A 20,679-nucleotide genomic window follows, 5' to 3' on the forward strand; every position below is an offset into this window, starting at 1 on the left:
GGGATTACAGGTGTATGTCACTGCCTGGCCACATTCTGGTTAATTTTTGATCCTGCTTTTACAACGTGGATTTTAGCGGAGGGTGTCAACATACTGGACTTTTCTGTTGCTTGGTGTGTCTTTGTTGGCTTCATTTATGTTTGGAATATTGCTGACGAGTCCCAGAAGCTGTGGTACAGAACTGTCCATTCCCATTCTTCTACTTTCCCATGTGAATCCAATTCTGTTTAAGCCTGTGTCTTTCAGTGATGATGCCTAAAGCCATTCACTAAATTTAGATCTCTGAAGTCTGTTATTAAAGACCCCGTTTTGCTAATATCTCTGGGTATGCCATTAAAGGAGCATTTGAGATTGAGACATATTTCAGTTCTCTGCTGTCAAATGTAAGCTTGCAGGTACTGTTCAGCTGGAGTTTGCAGGCTCTGGGGCTGCTGACGTCCATTATTGCTTTGTGAGGTGTTCTTGGTGTTTACAGTTTGTAGAGGCTCACTTAGGAACTCTGTCTATATGTCCCGGCCAGGCAAAGCCAGATATCTGTAACTTTACTTTCATGTGGAATTCATTCTCAGGCTTCGTAGGGCTTTAATTTCATGGACACAGAAGCCACACATTTTACCTAATCTCTGTAAACTACTGGTATTATTAGCCACTTTGCTAAATCTCTGCTGATCTTCATTTGATCAGGCCCCAACACTAATTTTAAAATGATTCCCTAAAATCCAGTCAGTGTCTGCTTCTTCTACCTCACATTTAAATTGATCTCTTAACACTGATGTTTTTGTTTATCCCCTTGTGCCTCCTTTAATCTAAATTGTTATTTTTCCAAAGGTCACATTCTCAGAAGTGGTGGCTTAGTGAGGCGAATTTAACTCCTTGTATCAAAAATGAAGTTTGATGGACCTCAGTGGTCAGTCATCTTCTGAAATACAAGCTCACTACTCTGGCCTGGCAAACTGCCAGGATTGACCTTGGAAAAGTGCCAGAGGTGAGGGCCAGGCCTTCCTAATCCTGGGCCCTCCATTCTTCAGAGATTCAGTTGGCCTGTTCTACCAAAATTATGTTACCTGTTCTGAGCCTTAATGAGAATTATTTATAGCTTCTGCTGTCTCATGAGAACTGGGATGTTAAATTGATAGCTGGCAACCCTCCTGCCAAGATTTGTGGCTTTATAATTTGAACAACTCCAGTTATTTGCTGTTACAGTGCCCTGACCTCATCTGGTGATGTTTGCTTGACCAGTATCCCATATCTCTAGATGTCTATCAACCTCCTTATGTCTGGCTGTTCTTCCGCCATGGATGCTGCCCTTACATTGTCTCTTGGGGCCGATCTGATTGTTATACTGTTTATTATTCAGAATTTTAGGCATATAGCCATCCGTTTGTTTGTGGGCCCATATGTGTTTTTCTAATATATTCTTACAAAATTAACAGTGTGTGTATTTAAGACACAATGTCTCACAGTTTCGCCCAGGCTGCAGTGTGTCGGTGTAGTCATTGCTCACTGTAGCCTTGAACTCTTGGACACAGTGGTCCTCCTGCCTTAGCCTCCTTAGTAGCTGGGACTACAGGTGTGTACCACCATACCTGGCTAATTGATTTTTTTTTGATAGAAACAGGATCTCACTATGTTGTCCAGGCTGGTCTCAAACTCCTGGGCTCAAGCCATCGTCTTGGCTCCGCCTCCCAAAGCACTCAGATTAACCTTGTGGTTTTATCCTAAACAGCAATAAATGGATGGTATTCTAATTCTCAGTGAAGCTAAATTGGCTAGGTTGCCTTTCCCTGAGCTTCTTAACTTGTCCACATATAATAAATCACTATAATCGGAGATTAACTGAGTATTCCTTGGAGTTTGCAGGGTTCTGAAAGAACCTAATAAACACAGCTTAGTGAAATGTGAGTTATATTTCTAAACTTTTGACCTCTAAAGTTATTTGTTGTTTGTATATAAGAATAAGTGGTGGAAAGATAAGCCCCTGAAAATTATCGATTAATAATTTATGTTAATTGTATTTTTTCAGTATGTTATTATAGAAATACAAGAAAGGTAAAAGGCATCAAATAGGACTTTGGCTGAGAATATTTGTTTTTGACTGTGAATTCAAGGTAAATTAGCTATTTTGTTTTATTTCTTCTTTTTTTAACAGGGTTACACATCATTTTGGAATGACTGTATATCATCTGGATTACGTGGCTGTATGTTAATTGAATTAGCATTGAGAGGAAGGTTACAACTAGAGGCTTGTGGAATGAGACGTAAAAGTCTATTAACAAGAAAGGTAAGAGGAGTGCTGAGTAACTTTCTTTTTAAAGAGGTTGTACTACTTAAAATGTATGCTTTTACTAATAGCTTTCAAAAATGAAAGCGGAAGTTGATATTAAAGTTGTCTTTATTCAATTGTATTTCCATATCTTTTTTGCATTCTTGGTTTTCTGGTTCTTTGTACCTACAATGAATAATGTAATTCATTATTAAGGTAACTGGCCACTGGATCTTACATCTTCAGAAAGATTTTAGACTTCATTTGCTGCTTTTAAAAGCCATGGTTTTGAAAGATTTGACATTAAAAACTCAAAAGTGTTACTGTGCAATTTATGCATAGGCTATTGATCTTTTCATCAGATTATGAGTACTTTTCAGATACCTGTCTGTGAAGGTCTGTGTAGGTGCTTCTCTGGTATAATAGAGGTAATTTAACTTAAACCTCAATCTCAAATATTCAAGACTGATTTTCTTCTGGTTTGTCATTGTGTTTCTTGAGCATGGTGTTTCAAAACTAGTTTTTTTCCTCAATCAGTGTCCTAATGAATCTAAAAGTTTTAGGTCAGAGCTGAACACTTCTTGATTGATAAGCTATAGAGAATAATAGTTCTGTAGGGAAGAACACCATTCATGCATTTTTTTTTTTTTTTGAGACAGAGTCTTGCTCTGTCACCCAGGCTGGAGTGTAGTGGCGTGATCTCAGCTTACTGCAACCCCCGCTTCCCTGGTTCAAGTGATTTTCTTGTCTCAGCCTCCCAAGTAGCTGGGACTACAGGCGTCTGCTGCCACACCCAGCTAATTTTGTATGTTTTGTAGAGGGTTTCGCCATGTTGCCTGGGCTGCTCTCAAATTCCTGGGCTCAAGTGGTCCGCTCGCCGTGGGCCTCCCAAAGTACTAGGATTACAAGTGTGAGCTACCATGCCCAGCCCATTGTTTTCTAGTATATAGAGTTGCTATTCGAATCTGGTGCCCTTCTGATTTTCTTTTTCCTTTTTTTTTTTTTTTTTGGATACAGTGTCTCACACCATTTCCCGGGCTGGAGGGTGGTTGGTATGATCTTGGTTCACTGCAACCTCTGCCTTCCAAGTAGCTGGGACTACATAGGTATGTGCCATCATGCCTGGCTAATTTTTTTTTTTTTTTTGACACCAAGTGTCGCTCTGTCACCCAGGCCAGAGTGCAGTTGGTGCCATCTCAGCTCACTGCAATCTCCGCCTCCCGGATTCAAGCGATTCTCCTGCTCCAGCCTCCCTAGTAGATGGGACTACAGGCATGCACCACCACACCCGGCCAATTTTTTTTTTTTTTGTATTTTTAGTAGAGATGGGGTTTCACCATATTGGTCAGGCTGGTCTCGAACTCTTGACCTCAAATGATCCACCTGCCTCCCAAAGTGCTGAGATTACAGGCGTGAGCCACCGCGCCCAGCCTCCGGGCTAATTTTTTAAAAAACATTTTTGTTAGAGATAAGGTCTTACTTTATTGTCCAGGCTGGTCTTGAACGCTTGGGTTCAAGTGATCCTCATGCCTTGGCCTCGCAAAGAGCTGGGATTACGGGTGTGAGCCAGTGTGCCAGGGCTCCTTCTGATTTTTCAATCTTATTGTTGTTTTTTTTCCTCTAGAAGCATTTGGAATCTTCTGTTATCCTTGTAGGTGTTCTGAAATTGTACGATATGCTTTAATGTGGGTCATTTTAAATTCATTATGCATTAATTTTTTCAGTCTGGAAATGTGTATATTTTGGTTTTGAAAACTTGTATTTCTCATGTCTTTTGCCCTCTATTTTTCTAGAACTCTAAATTGGATATGGACTTCTTGACTACTATTTTTTTTTTTTTTTGAGACGGAGTCTCGCTCTGTAGCCCAGGCTGGAGCGCAGTGGCACGATCTTGGCTCACTGCAAGCTCTGCCTTCCAGGTTCACACCATTCTCCTGCCTCAGCCTCCCGAGTAGCTGGGACTACCTTGGCTACTCTTAAAGAGTTGTCTTCTAACCTTTCTGTTGAGATTTTATTGTGGCTCTTGTGTTTTTGATTTCCATGAGCTTCCTTTTTAAAAAATCGTAGTTTGTTTTATGGGTGTAATACCTTCTTTTAGACTTCTGGGGATATCACACGTTTTTTGAAAATTTCCTTTGTCTGTATTATATCTGTTTCTTCAGAGTTCTTATTTTCTTTTTTTGGTCTCTTCTGTGTTGGAAACTTTCTTTCACATGTTATCCTTGATCATCTATTTATATTTAGGAATGTCTCCCGTCCCCCCAAAAAAAGAAGCTAAATAAAAATTACATGTTTGAATAGAACATGTTTATTTGTGAACCACACCTACTACTGAATTTTTAAAAGAAATTAGAACTAACTTGAGTCACTGACAAGTTGTAAGCAGAAGCAGTGGAATGCCATGGTAAGATTTCCCTGTTAGAAAGATCAGTGAGGATAATGGATTGAAAAGGCTAAAACTAGTTTAGGGAAATTAGTTAAGAGGCTTATCTTAATCCAAGTGAAAAACAACCTGATTAGGCAGACCAGAATATAGTTGTCCCTCAGTATCTGTGGGCAATTGGTTCTAGGACTCCCCTCAAATATCAAAATCTATGGATGCTCAAGTTTCTTATATAAAATTTTGTAGTGTGTGCATATAACCTATGCACATCCTCTCCTATACTTTATATCATCCCCAGATGACTTACAATACCTAATACAATGTAAATGCTGTGTAAACAATTGTTACACTGTGTTTTTAAATTTGTATTATTTTTCCTGAATATTTTTGATCCTCAGTTGGTAGCATCTGTAGATACGGAAGGCTGACTATAATGGCAAGGTGATGGAAAAAAAGTGATATATTTGAGGGAGATTTAGGGGACAGAACTTCATAAGAAAAAGTGATTCACCTGTACCCAGGCTATGGTGTCCCTGACATAAGATCCGTTGCAAACGGATGTGCGTGGGCAAGCTCTGAGGCCAAATTGCAATAAATAAAAGGAATGAGTGGGATGTAAGAAGTGGTGGCATGGCCACAGTATTTAGATGTAACTTTTTCTCTTGAGGCTCTGCTTTATTTTCTTGTGCTCTCTCACCCTTTACTGAAAGCATGGTCTAGAATAGCACTGTTTGATGGAACTTTGTTTGATGATGAAAATGGTCTGTATGTTCAATATGGTAGCTGCTAGCTACATACATCTATGAGCCAGACACTTAAGCACTTGAAATTTGACTACTGCACATTGACATATGGTGTTAATAAAAACATACACTGAATACACTGGATTTTTGGTTTTAGTATGGAAAAATATATTAAATACCTCAATTTAAAAATACTTATTGTATGTTAATATTTTGGTTGTATTTGGTTAAATCAAAATATTAAAATTAATTTTGCCTTTTTTTCCTTCTAAAATATAACTACTAGAAAATTTAAGAATAGATTTGTGGCTTGTATTGTGTTTTTATATTTCGACTGGTCATGATGTCACAGAGGTAGATACTGTATGTATATTTTTAATTTTTTATAAATTGACAAAGTAAAGGACACTTTGAGGACAAGTTTAAGAGAGGACTATCACATTTTAAAAGTAATGTTAAATTGGCTGCACACGGTGGCTCATGCCTGTAATTCCAGCATTTTGGGAGGACGAGGTGGGCAGATCACAAGGTCAGGAGTTCAAGACCAGCCTGGCCAACTTGATGAAACTCTCTACTAAATACAAAATATTACTAAAAATACAAAAATTAGCCGGGTGTGTTGGTGTGCGCCTGTAATCCCAGCTATTTGGGAGTCTGAGGCAGGATAATTGCTTGAACCCAGGAGGTGGAGGTTGCAGTGAGCTGAGATCGCACCATTGCACTCTAGGCCGGGCAACAGAGCGAGACTCCATCTCAAAAAAAAAAAAAAGTAATGTTAAATTTTATAACATTTAAAGAGCTAACATTATAAAATAATACAATGGATTTAATTTTGATATTGTGGAATTTTATCTAGAAATTTATAGCTTAGCCAACAACGTGAATGAAGGCTATAGGGATCTAATACTTGTCTAAAGCAGTGTAACATTTTCCCTTCCATCCCTCCCTCTGGATTTTTCCACTTTTAAAATGGATTCTATATCTCAATGTAGCTTTTTTTTAGAAACAGAGTTTTGTTCTTGTCACCCAGGCTGGAGTGCAATGGTGCAATCTTGGGTCACTGCAACCTCCACCTCCCGGGTTCAAGCGATTCTCCTGCCTCAGCCTCCCGAGTAGCTGGGTTTACAGGTGTGTGCCACCACGCCTGGCTAATTTTTGTATTATTAGTAGAGACCAGGTTTCACCATGTTGGCCAGGCTGGTCTCGAACTCCTGACCTCAGGTGATCCACCCACCTTGGCCTCCCAAAGTGCTGGGATTATAGAAGTGAACCACCGCCCCCAGCCTCAGCGTAGCTTTTTAAAAAAAAGTTGCAGTATTTAAAAAATGTATGTAATCAAAGCTATTGATAATTTCTTTAAGCTTTCTGCTAGTGGGGACAATTTTTAAAGAAACCTTTCAGGACCAGGTGCAGTGGCTCATGCCTGTAATCCCAACACTTTGGGCGGCCGAGGTAGGTGGATTACCTGAGGTTGGGAGTTCGAGACCAGCCTGACCAACTTGGAGAAATCCCGTCCCTACTAAAAATACAAAATTAGCCAGGCGTGGTGGTGCATGCCTATTATTCCAGCTACTCGGGAGGCTGAGGCAGCAGAGTCGCCTATACTGGGGAGGTGGAGGTTTGCAGTGAGCCGAGACTGCACCACTGTACTCCAGCCTGTGTGACAAGAGCAAAACTCCGTTTCCAAAAAAAAGGAACCAAGAAACCTTTCTTACCTCTAAAATTATATTTCCTATTTAAATCTTTATCTTTTATTGCAATATAAGCTCAGAAGAGCCAAGTCTTAATTTTTGCTCCTAATTTGTTAGCCAGTTTTAATGACATTTATTTAAAAATTTGTTTCTTCACTGATGTGAAATACCACCTTTATAATATAAGGTTGAATACCCTATGTCTGAAATGCTTGAGAACAGAAATGTTTAAGATTTTGGAATTTTTTGGATTTTGGAATATTTTATTATACTTAAGCATTCCTGACCTGAAAATTTAAAATCCAGAATATTCCAATGGATGCATGTTGGTGCTCAAAAAGCTTCAGATTTTGAAGGAGTTCGGATTTTCAAATTAGGGATGTTCAACCTGTACTGAATTCTTAATTATAATTTAGTCTTATTTTTGGAACTAATAATAATGCTTAAATGAATTTCTGGATCACATAGTCCAAGGTTCACTGATGAAAAGAGTCAGTGAGTATAAACTGTCCTAGCATGTTGCTTTCCTAATTATTGCACAGTAGTTGTTTTTTTTTTTTCGGGGGGGCGGGGGACGGAGTTTTCCTCTTGTTGCCCAGGCTAGAGTGCAGTGGCACAATCTCGGCCCACTGCAACCTCCGCCTCCTGGGTTCAAGCAATTCTCCTACCTCAACCTCCATAGTAGCTGGGATTAAGGTACCCACCACCATGCCCAGCTAATTTTTTGTGTTTTTAGTAGAGATGGGGTTTCATCATTTTGGCCAGGCTGGTCTTGAACTCCTGACCTCAGGAGATCCACTTGCCTTGGCCTCCCAAAGTGCTTGGATTACAGGAATGAGCCACCATGCCCGGCTAGTAGCTTTCTTTTCTTTTCCCTTTGAGACAGAGTCTCACTCTGTCATCCAGGCTGGAGTACAGTGGCGTGATCTTGGCTTACTGCAACCTCTGCCTCCTGGGTTCGAATGACTCTCCCACCTCAGCTACCCGAGTAGCTGGGATTACAGGTGTGCACCACCACACCTGGCTAATTTTTGTATTTTTAGTAGAGACAGGGTTTCGCCATGTGGGGCCAGGCTGGTATTGAACTCCTGGCTTCAAGTGATCTGCTTGCCTCAGCCTCCCCCTGGGATTCAGGCATGAGCTACTGAGTCCAGCCAGTTTTCATTCATTATTATGTCTAATTTGGTTAGGTTAAGTATTGGATTTCCTTAACATAAAAGTACTTTAAAATCTGAACTTTGATATTACATGAACGCTTGAGGCTTTAAGCATAATGAATTATTTATATAATTGTTTAGTTTTCATTTAATGAGATCAAGTCAGAAAAGGCATCAGTGCATCTTTTCATTCTTTTTGCTTTCTTTTTAGGTAATCTGTAAGTCGGATGCTCCAACAGGGGATGTTCTTCTTGATGAAGCTCTGAAGCATGTTAAGGAAACTCAGCCTCCAGAAACGGTCCAGAACTGGATTGAATTACTTAGTGGTAAGCTTCTGTGAATAAACCAAAAACCAATTTCTGTTTAAAAGATTATGTAAAAGTTTAAATCCTTTAGAAGGATTTAAGGAACTATACAACATAGCTAGAAAGGAACTATACAACATAGCTAGAAGCATGTTTAGTTATTTAGGCACACTTGAAAGTTATCAGTCATAGAGTGAAGAAGTAATGGTTTTTATAAAATTTCATTCTCTTTAACAATACTGAATAGATACAGAATGAGAAGGTAATATTCTTTTCTTAGAGCTCCTGTGTTCTTTATCAAAATTACCACATGCTACCTTAATCTGGATAGGCTAGGTTAAGCTGTGGTAGTGACAAACCCCAAAACCTCAGTTGCTTAAAACAACCATTCATTTCTCATTCAGGCTGTCATTCAGTCACAGGCTACCTCATCCTCACTCTGGCAGCCAGGCAGATGGAGCCACCACCACCTGGAGCAGCATCAGTCACTGTCATGAAAGGAGGAATAGCATAGCACATCACTCTGGCTTTTAAGTTTCTAATTATAAATGACATGTGGTTCACATTTCATTGATCAGAGCAAATCACACAGTCTCCCCTAACTTCAAGGAGACAGGGAAGTGCAAACTTAGGGAGGAGTATGTGAAAAGTTTGGTTGATAGCGTGGAGGACTATGACATTTATGTTAAAGTTATCTGTATATTAACATGATGTGAGTTTTCTTATAGATAAGCAGGATTTCTAAAAGTCCTATTATGGGGATATTCTGTCAGTAAAAGAGGTTTTTTTAGGGGTTGGGGGACTAGTCAAGTGAAGCAGTGTGAGTGGGAGGGAACAAAGAAATATAACTGTGATCAGTTAGCTGTAATTAACTGCTATAGTTGGACCAGCTGATTTTGTTTATACATAAATATTTTTCTTTTTAAGAGACACGGTCTCACTCTGTTGCCTAGGTTGGAGTGCAGTGGCATGATCCTAACTCACTGTAACCTTGAACTAACTCCTGGGCTCAAGTGATCTACAGCCTCTGCCTCAGCCTCTAGAGTAGCTAAGACTACAGGTGTGTGCCACCATGCCTCGCTAGGTTTTTTCAAATTTTATTTTTTGGCTAGGCATGGTGGCTCATGCCTGTAATCCCAGTACCTTGGGGGGCTGAGGTGGGTGAATCTCCTGAGCTCAGGAGTTCCAAGACCAGCCTGGACAACCTGGTGAAACCCTGTTTTTACCAAAAAATACAGAACATTAGCCAGATGTAGTGGCACATGCCTGTGGTCCCAGCTACTTGGGAAGCTGAGGTGGGAGAATTGCTTGAGCCTAGGAGACAGAGGTTGCAGTGAACCAAGATAATGGCACTGCACTCCAGCCTGGGTGACAGAGTAAGACCCCATCTCAAGAAAAAAATTATTTTTTGTAGAGATAGGACCTTGCTGTGTTGCTCAGGGTTGTCTTGAGCTCCTGGCCTCAAGTGGTGCTCCGTCGAGGCTTCCCTGAGCGCTGGGACTGTAAGCATGAGTCTCCATGCTCAGCCTGTATTTATTTGTTTATTTAAAAATTAAGTACACACCATTTTTAGCTAACAGGGCAATAATGGGCACTTTACACTTAGGGTAAGGTTCATTCTTTTTTCTTACTGGTAGAGAACATAAATGTATTCTTGATAAATTTGCATTTTTGTTGGATAACCCTCTTGTAGCTCTAATTTTCCTTTTTATCTCATTGAGTGAGAGTAACTCTGACTTACACTTTTCCCCCCTTTATGCTTATTAGAGTTGTCTTCAGTTGTAATTTCTTTTGCAAGAATCTTTTAAAATTACTTTGCCTGTTTGATGAGGGCTTGTTTGGTTAAAACTAGATGATATTACCTGCAAATTCACTTAATTATCACAAATACCCATCACATTGTCAGTGCTTTCTGAGTTAGCCTCTCATGTATGCCTATTAGTGACATGCAGCCATCTAACAGACTCAGGGTGTTAATGTCAACTCTATATGTTAAATATTAGCAAACATAATGTTTTAAGATAGAAATAGAACTACTAATAATGTTTATACTGTGATGGATCATTTTGTACATTGTCTAGAGAGCATTGGCTTAACCAGTCTTTGGATCTTTCTCATGTTCTGCTGCCAGTGTTGGCCCATGACTGCTTCTGGTGTTGCAAATTAGAATTTGTAATTTGGTTCCCAACTGACCAAAAGAAGGGTTTCTCAAAGTTGTGGTGAATTTTTTTTGGCAGATGTGTTACAGTGCTAAAGATTCTTTTTGTGGAATGTAGAGTGGGCTTTGCCTTCACTTTCCTGTTCTGAAATCCATCTTACACTTAACTGTTAAGTAACATTTTGTAAATGAAGCTTATCAATATAAATGCTAACTGAACTTGGTTCTCACCTTTGGCTGCTGTTGCACTGTCCCCACTTGATTAAGCAGTGAAAAGATGAGAAGTCTAAAAGCCTTTCTCACAAGTATGTAAATACAGTTAGGATTTTGCAAAACAATGTCTATTTGGATTAGAAATTTGGGTAAAATGTGAGACTAATACTTACCAAGGTTCTTTAAAAAACAATATCCTGTGAATTTTAGCTTGGCTATTGATGCCAGAACATTGCCTGTAGCACTTGAGTTGCTTGCTCTTGACATATATTGGGAAAGCTTCCACTTCAGAATAAAGGAACAGAATCCAGAGTGGGAGAAGGAAAAAAAGGACATTTTTTTTAAAGTTAAGAAAATAAGAAAATATCTCCTGGCAAATAACATGTAAAAAGAAGAAAAGAAAAAATATCTACTACTCACCTAATTGAAAGTATCAAGATACCAGCTTGCTGATTTTTTAGTTGTAGTAAAATATATATAAGGTAACTTTTACCGTTTTTACTATATTTAGGCATACAGTTATTTGGCTAGTTTGCTGATTTTAGATTTTTAAAAATTTTCTGTTGCTTCAATATGCGGTGTGGTATCAAACACTAGTTACTGCACTAGTTATTGACATATGTGCTATGAAATTTAAAAGGTGCTCCCAGACTGAAAGAATCTTAAAATCCATTTGAGGAACAGTTTTATACATCTAATAATTTAACAGATGAGAGTTTGACAGTGTGGTTCTCTGAAAGTTCAGTAGTTCAGAGAAAAGAAAAATCCTTGGGAACTTTAGTAATTACAAGAGGAAGTGAAACTTAGATTAGGCCTTTGAAGGGTAAGAATGAAATGCAAAGAAAGAAATGTACTTGTTCAGAGGGATTCCTTGCCGAGAAGCCAAGGAATGTTTTAATAAAGAACAGTTTATTTACCTAGGGTAGAGGATACCCAGGGGCTCATTTTATTATTATTTATACTGTACATGTATACATGTTAAAACTGTTGGCCAGGGGCGGTGGCTCACACCTGTGATCCCAGCACTTTGGGAGGCCGAGGTGGGTGGATCACGATGTCAGGAGATAGAGACCATCCTGGCTAACACAGTGAAACCCTGTCTCTACTAAAAATACAAAAAATTAACCGAGCGTGGTGGTGGGCGCCTGTGGTCCCAGCTACTCGGGAAGCTGAGGCAGGAGAATGGTGTGAACCCGGGAGGTGGAGCTTGCAGTGAGCCGAGATCGCGCCACTGCACCCCAGCCTGGGTGACAGAGTGAGAGTCTGTCTCAAAAAAAACAAAACAAACAAAAAAGACTGTTGATAAATTTTAAATATTTTCTGTTTTTTTTTTTTTTTTTTTGAGACTGAGTCTCACTCAGTTGCCCAGGCTGGAGTGCAGTGGTGCGATCTCGGCTCACTGCAAGCTCCACCTCCTGGGTTCACGCTGTTCTCCTGCCTCAGCCTTCCAAGTAGCTGGGACTACAGGCTCCCGCCGCCACACCCAGCTAATTTTTTGCATTTTTAGTAGAGACGGGGTTTCACTGTGTTAGCCAGGATGGTCTCGATCTCCTGACCTCGTGATCTGCCTGCCTCGGCCTCCCAAAGTGCTGGGATTACAGGTGTGAACCACCGTGCCCGGCCAACATTTTCTAATAATTTAAAAGTATACATATGTTTGACTTGACGCAAGTTGAGAGACTACTGTATTTTGTTTTGTTTTGTCTCTGAGATAAAGTCTCGCCATCACCCAGGCTTTAGGGCAGTGATGCAGTTACTGCAGTCTTGACCTCCCAGGCTCAGTTGATCCTCCTGCCTCAGCCTCCCAAGTAGCTGGGACTACAGGCATGTACCACCATGCCCAGCTAATTTTTGTATTTTTTTGGTAGAGATGGGGTTTCATCATGTTGCCCAGGCTAAGCCTACTGTTTAAGAATATTTTTTAGCTTCTGAAATCTTAAGGCATGGTTGACCAGTTTGGTCACAAGGAATCACTACACTGCCAAATTTATGGCCAAAGCTGCTTTTAGTTTTGTAACACAATGTCAAGGAAGATAAGTGTTCTTTGCAGTGAAATGATTGAGGTACCTGTCAGCATGTCATTCTCCACTGAAGCGATTGTTGGGCAGTGGACATGAATAATCTTTAAATAACTTTTCCTCTCCATATTTACTTCTCACAATTTCCTTTACCAAAAAAGTAAATATGAATAGATTAATTACATTTTAAATTTGCTTGTATGACTTGTAAAGTCTTTTCACATATATGGTGAATAATTTAGGGACTGAGGACTAACAGCTTGGATCACAGTAACATAAGTATTCACTATTTTAAAAATTGAAGCAGCGAAATCTGTAGAAGCTAGTCAAACTTTTATTGCATCTTTTCCTCAGAGATCCATCTGTTGTCTTCCCATCCCACTTACACTGATGTCTTAATTATGCTCAACTCAGGTGTGACTTTATTCTTTTGATTTAGCTTAACTTAATTCTTCGAAAAGGCAGAAATTCTGGAATACCAAGATACTTTGACCACTTGGTTATTACTTTGTGCCTTTTTTCTGTACCACAAATACTGTTAAACAACATTTGGGATATTTCCTGCATGGCTTTAGCCTTCTGCTCTTTAGATTTCTTCATTTTTTTCTAACACTTGAGGAGATCTGAATAATCTTCTCTTTGTTGGAGTGAGCACATGGGTTTACCCTCTTCCCAGGGAATTACTACAAGATAAGATGGTGGCTGGCTCCCTTTTTATTGCTTCCTTTGAGGCAGAAATGATTGCCAGTAGGAAGGTCCAGTCATAAGTGGAATACTTTATTTGAAGGTGGGTCTGTGTTTAGGCTCTTCTCATTTTTACTAGAAACATTAAACTATAAGTTAGCATACTTTGGAATTGGGAAATTTCCACAGGAACTTCTGTAAAATTTACTAAGTGTAAATTTTCACTGTTTGCAATACGTAAGTTTTAACTGAGGATAAAGTGAGGATAAACCTTAGCATAAGTTCAGTATAAGAGACAGGAGTCATAAACTAGTAATCCCACTTACTTCCCATGAGAAAAAATATATTATAGAGCAGCATTAGAGGGATGTGTGTGTGGGGTAGGGGGTATTTTTTGGGGGGGAGTGGAGAGCTGCAAAGAGAAGTTTAACTGTAGATCTCTCAGAATAATTCATTTCTTGATTTTTCCCCCCCGTTGTTTGGCAGTCGATGTTGTTTGGCTAAGATGTCTCTGGAGCATAGAATTCCTTCCTATTTGGCTTTGGAAGGTAAAATAAAAATGGATGGCTTGGGAGTCATTTATTCTGCTATACTTTGGTTTTGTGACTACATAAACATATTAAGTCTGTGATACCAAATTAAAATTGATAGGGGATAATACTTTGATAACTTAACAAATTATTCTTTTTTTTTTTTTTTTTTTTTTGTTGAGATGGAGTCTCGCTCTGTCGCCCGGGCTGGAGTGCAGTGGCCGGATCTCAGCTCACTGCAAGCTCCGCCTCCCGGGTTTACGCCATTCTCCTGCCTCAGCCTCCCGTGTAGCTGGGACTACAGGCGCCCGCCACCTCGCCCGGCTAATTTTTTGTATTTTTTTTAGTAGAGACGGGGTTTCACCGTGTTAGCCAGGATGGTCTCGATCTCCTGACCTCGTGATCCGCCCGTCTCGGCCTCCCAAAGTGCTAGGATTACAGGTTTGAGCCACCGCGCCCGGCCAACAAATTATTCTTTACATAGTTAATCTTAGGATTGAACTGTAGTTTTTAAAATAGGCTTTTATGTAAGTTTGGTTGTTTATTATTTTATGTTGCATTAGTTTAAATTTCCCTAAGTCATATAACACAATAGTTACCCAATTCTAGCCTAGTGTCTTAGGCTGTCTAACACCTGCCATTGACGTTAGAAAACTAAAAGCAAAACTCATACTATTGAAAGATACAGCAGTTATTTATTGGTGAGACATTGGGTTTACACAATTATAAAAAGATGGAAGTGGCCGGGCGCAGTGGCTCACGCCTATAACTCCAGCACTTTGGGAGGCTGAGGCTGGTGGATCATGATGTGTCAGGAGATCGAGACCATCCCAGCTAACACGATGAAACCCCGTCTCTACTAAAAATACAAAACATTAGCCGGGCGTGGTGGCGGGCACCTGTAGTCCCAGCTACTTGGGAGACTGAGACAGGAGAATGACGTGAACCCAGGAGGCGGAGCTTGCGTGAGCTGAGATCGCTCCACTGCACTCCAGCCTGGGCGACAGAGCGAGACTCCGTCTCAAAAAAAAAGATGGAAGTTACACACTGTTGAAGGATGTGTGCCTCTACTCCAGGGCTTATGCTATTCTGCTGCCTATGTACTTTGTTGTTTCTTTTGCCTGGAATTCAGGCTTCTCTCCCTTTTGTTAGGATATGGTGAATCCTGCTGGATTTCAAGATTTAGCTTGAAGATCTTTTTTTTCTGTAACTTTCCTATGAAATACCCCATCACATTAAACCATAGTCATTTCTTACCCTCTAGGCACTTTGTTCACATTGTTCTTATGGCCCTATTCCCATTTTCTTCTGTCCAGTATAGTTGGTTCTAATATGTAATATATTATGAATGTGACTTTCACTTGATTTTAAATTCCTTCAAGGTTAGAGATATATCCTAATGTTTGTATTCTCAGTACCTAACAGGGTTCTTAGAACATTATAAATACTTTAAATTCTGCCAGAATGTTTATTCTGCACAAATAGCTAACATTTACTGAGAGCTCACCATGTGTTAGACTTTGTTCTAAGAACTTGATATATCATTTAATCCTCGTGATAGCCCTATGAGCTTGATAAATTTGTTACTTTCACCTTATAGATGAGTAAATGGAGAAATAGATTAAGATAACTTGCACTAGGACACTAGCAGTTTTTGTTTTGTTTTGTTTTGTTTTGTTGTGGGTTTTTGTTTTTGAGACAGAGTCATGTTCTTGTCACCCAGGCTGGAGTGCAGTGGCGCAATCTCGACTCACTGCAACCTCTGCCTCACAGATTCAAGCGATTCTGCTGCCTCAGCCTCCCGAGTAGCTAGGATTACAGGCACCTGCTATCATGCCCGGCTAATTTTTGTATTTTTAGTAGAGGCGGGGTTTCACCTTGTTGGCCAGGCTGGCCTTGAACTCCTAACCTCAAGTGATCTGCTCACCTTGGCCTCCCAAAGTGCTGGGATTACAAGCATACCCCCCTCAACGCCTGGCCCCGGCTAACTTGTATATTTTTGTAGAGACAGAGTTTTACCATGTTGCCTAGACTGGGACTGTTTCTGTTGACTTCCCCCTTACTCCTAGTTTTAGGTCACTGTTTTGCTGCTTTGCAAGTTTAGTGATTTTTTTTTTTTTTTGACTTGGATGCTGGACACTGTGAATGTTAAGTGATGAATTTTATGGTCTTTCTTTAAAGAGTGTTGAATTTTGTCTTGGTAAGCAACTAAGTTACTTGTGGATCAGCTTGCTTTTAATCTTTTTGCTTTTGTTTTTAGATTTTGAGATGGAGTTTCACTCTTGTTGCCTAGGCTGGAGTGCAGTGGCACAGTCTCGGCTCATTGCAACCTCTGCCTTGCGGGTTTAAGTGATTCTCCTGCCTCACCCATCCAAGTAGCTGAGATTACAGGCACCTGCCACGATGCTTGGCTAATTTTTTGTAGTTTTAGAAGAGATGGGGTTTCACTATGTTGGCTAGGCTGGTCTCAAACTCCTGACCTCAGGTGGTCCACCTGCCTGGGCCACCCACAGTGCTGGGATTACAGGCTTGAGCTACCACGCCTGTTCACTTTTAATCTTTATTAGGGCAGGTCTAGGGTGGTCTATACTCTAGGACCGGTTTAGTCCTACAACTAAGGTGCGGATTTTCTAGCATTCCTTCTGAATGTCCTTGGTTTTTAGTGAGGCCTTTGCTCTCTGGCTAGTTGGCAATCACATTTTTCCCAGCTCTACTGAACTCTTGGAATCGTTCACTTTCTGGTAGTTGTTCTTTGCCTAGCTTTGTGGAATTTCTCTCCCTAATACGTGTAGCTTAGCTTTCAGCCAAAGACTCAAGGAACACCTTGCTGATTTCTAGACCTCTTTATCTGCGTAGGTCCCCCTTCTCCAGTAGTCTGCTTTGCACATTGCAGCTGCCTTAGCTACCCTGAACTCTGATCTCTGCTACCTTAACGTGATGTGACTATTGTGCTCTGCTTGGGGTCTTCCTGCCTGCTCTGCTGCCTGGGACGTGCCTCTAGGTGGTAAGCTTAGGCGGTTTTCTGGCTCACATAGGCTGCACTCATGTGTCACAGTTCTGGGCTGCTTTTGACTAGTGTCTGAAAACAGTTTTTTCATATATTTTATCCAGAATTCTAATTGCAGTGAGAGGGCAGTTTTAGGAATGATTACTTCATCATAGGCCTGTGTTCTTTAGTGTTAAGTATAGGAAAATAATTATGTGTGTATCCAGTTGAATGGTAATATATTTTAAGATAGCAGCTTAAAATTTTAAGATAGTCCGCTAGAACTTTCTTTGATGATGAAAATGTTCTATTCCTGTGGTGTCTAGCCACTGGCCATGTGTCACTATTATATATGTGAAATGTGTCTAGTGCCGCTGAAGAGCTGAATTTTTAAATTAATTTAAATAGCTCTATGTGGGTAATGGCTCCTGTAATGGACAGTGTGGTTGAAGGTTTTCTGTCAGTATTACAAAATCTCGACCTTACAACATTTGCATTTAAAAAAGATGCCTGTGGTTGATCTTTAACATGTTCTAATTTAGAAAAATATTATAGTTTTTTAAAGTATAAAAATAGTTGCATGTTCATTGGAGATCATTTGGAAAATGCAGAAAGCACAAAAAAAGTTTAGCACACATAATCCCAAAGATAAGTAAGATTAATATTTTGATGTATTTCCTTCCAGTTTTCTATAAAGAAGAACCCACTTTAGTGAAAAATCATTTGGTTTTATTTTAAATATTTCTCTCTCAAAAGGAAATGTGTATAGATGGCAAGGTTAAAATTGTGAAAATTTGTGTCCTTCCAGAATTAGCTTTATATTTTCATCTAATAATAGCATGGCCTAAACAGGCTTTCTTACCTCTATAGGCTGTATATATGTAGCAGTTTCAGGAATAACAATCAGGAAGCTTTTTTGGGGGGGTCTGTTAGTTGCAGACTGGTGTTTAATAGAAAACTTCTTATTTGGCTATTGGCTGCTTTTTGACAGCAGCTAGAAGGAAGCTCAGACATCATATTTGGCTCATTTCCACTTAAGACTAAGGGTGACTGACTCTGGTCTGAAGACTGCTTGCAGTTTAGTCATCTGAGTGACTCTCGTGGCTGAGGATGTGCTGGGTGCTTAGAATCCAAAGGTCTGGCTGGGCTTAAGGGATTCATGGTCTAGTTAGGGAGAAAAACATGGCAGATTTTCTTCTGTTTCTCTTGGGGCAAAATCAGATTTTACTGTTTATTTTAATAGTACAAAATTTTTGCAAAATTAGCAGATAATAGTCATCATTTCTAACTTCTGAAATCTTTTGTTTAGGTGAGACATGGAATCCATTAAAATTGCATTATCAGTTAAGAAATGTACGGGAACGATTAGCTAAAAACCTGGTGGAAAAGGGTGTATTGACAACAGAGAAACAGAACTTCCTACTTTTTGACATGACAACACATCCCCTCACCAACAACAACATTAAGCAGCGCCTCATCAAGAAAGTACAGGAAGCTGTTCTTGACAAATGGGTGAATGACCCTCACCGCATGGACAGGCGCTTGCTGGCCCTCATTTACCTGGCTCATGCCTCGGACGTCCTGGAGAATGCTTTTGCTCCTCTTCTGGACGAGCAGTATGATTTGGCTACCAAGAGAGTGCGGCAGCTTCTCGACTTAGACCCCGAGGTGGAATGTCTGAAGGCCAACACCAATGAGGTTCTGTGGGCGGTGGTGGCAGCATTCACCAAGTAACTCTGCTTGGGTTGAACCATTCTCCTTTCTCTCAAGTAAACCAGTAGTTTTTCTTCTGTTGACTTCTGGTTTTCTGTAATTTGTACTTTCCCACACTATAATTGGCTTCTGTTTTACAAAATGGTGGGTGGCTTTTTCTTTTTTGTATGTATACAGGATTCTGCTGGTACGAGAGGCCTTCCTCTTTCTGTTTTTAAAAAAAGTTTTACTGCCATATTGGCATTCCATTCCCTTTTGCCATCCTCACTGTTACCTGTTTTGGGTTTCTGGTTTACTTTGACTTTCAAAGTACCTCCAGCCTCATATGCACAGCTTTTGGATGACCTCAGCTTGAGTTTCTCCATATGTGCATGTACATCTAGCATTCTGCCTACAGTTCAGACAGAAGTCACAAAAAGGCCTTCAACTCACCAAAGGTAAATATCTGTATCTATTAGGACGTTTTATACATAGACTTCAGTTGAGATGTATACTTAGCAAAATTATTTTTAAATTGAAACAGCACAGTAAATACTTAATATAAAATGCCCCTTGGATTTTGCTTCCCATGTAAATCTATTGTATTATTACACTTGTTATAATTTTAACTACAAAGGTCCAGTTGTTTCACAGAGCCAGTCTGGGATGGGCTGCATTCCATTTATGCTGTATATAGTTTGAATTATATATAAATTGCCCCTTCTTCTGCCCACCCCTCCTCCCATCTTAGTATTTTGCAAGATTTAATCGGTTGTACACCTGGTGCCCCTCACTTGCTTCAGTCATGGTTATTTGATGGAGAAATTGACCTGTCATCACTGAAGGAGAGAGAAAAGATGTGTGTCTGATTGGTCCTGGGAATTTTTGAGCTGTGCCATTTATGGTACTCTTTGCCTATGCATCCTCTTTTTAGATTTTTTAAAAATTTTATCTTACTGTTTTTATAATTTCTATTGGGAAGAGGCTTGTGACCAGTACCAATCTTGAGTTTCTTTTTCTGTCTACAGGTAAATTAATGTCTGCTCTGAAATGTCATTTATCTACTCACACGTTCTTGGGGAAAAAAATCAAATGTCAGTCCTAGCAGATGTTGCATGTAAATTGGTAGCAAGTAATGATTACAGCCCAGAGGATTAAGAATTTTGTAACAGAAAGCTCTGCAATGTTTTAATATTTTATATACAATTATGATAATTAGCATTGTCAGACTATAAACCTTTGCTTTTTAAAGTTTATTTTTACTATTTCTTTATCACTGTTTATTGTATCATCACCATTGATTTCATAATGTAAATACTATATATTGAACAAATTAAATGTCAAATTTTTTTATTACCATAGTCCATGTTAATAGTGGGGCTTTCAGGTGTTTAGAGATTTTTTTGTTGTTGTTGTTAACATTCATTGCAAAAGTACTAGATGGTGTATAACTCTAGAGTTGAATTTTAAGGGATTCCCTAATATGTATACTATCTTTTTATCTGAAGTAATAAATAAACTATGATCTTGAAAGTGCCTGAATCAGAGCAAGCATGTCATTTGTATTTTTGTATTCTCATTTAGTTTTCTTAAAATTTTACTTACTATAGCATTGTAATATTTTAATGCAGGGGTTGGGTTTCTTAAAGGGCCAGATAGTAGATATTTTAGGCTTTGTGAGCCACCTGCTGTGTCAGTTGCAACTAGTGAACTTTACTGAATGAAAACTGTTAGAGATAATACAAATCAATTGGTTAAGCTGTGTTCCAATAAAACTGTATTTGCAAACACAGGGTGCTGGTTAAGGCCCCAGTTTTAATGCATGGAAAAAAGACATTTTTCTATCCGTTGAAATA

General features: G+C 39.5%; 1 protein-coding gene across 1 annotated transcript in view; it reads left to right on the forward strand.

The window, feature by feature from the left end:
- The window catches only part of LOC105473021 (golgi phosphoprotein 3), a 57,352-nt gene extending 36,982 nt beyond the window's left edge, over positions 1-20,370 (forward strand). The window contains exons 2-4 of the mRNA XM_011726583.3: positions 2,150-2,281; positions 8,449-8,563; positions 18,441-20,370. Coding sequence (XP_011724885.1) covers positions 2,150-2,281; positions 8,449-8,563; positions 18,441-18,865 — 672 coding nt within the window. The 3' untranslated portion in view covers positions 18,866-20,370. The remainder of the gene's footprint in view (positions 1-2,149; positions 2,282-8,448; positions 8,564-18,440) is intronic.
- Positions 20,371-20,679: the final 309 nt, after the last annotated feature.

The sequence above is a fragment of the Macaca nemestrina genome, chromosome 6, assembly GCF_043159975.1.
Source record: "Macaca nemestrina isolate mMacNem1 chromosome 6, mMacNem.hap1, whole genome shotgun sequence".
NCBI lineage: Eukaryota > Metazoa > Chordata > Mammalia > Primates > Cercopithecidae > Macaca > Macaca nemestrina.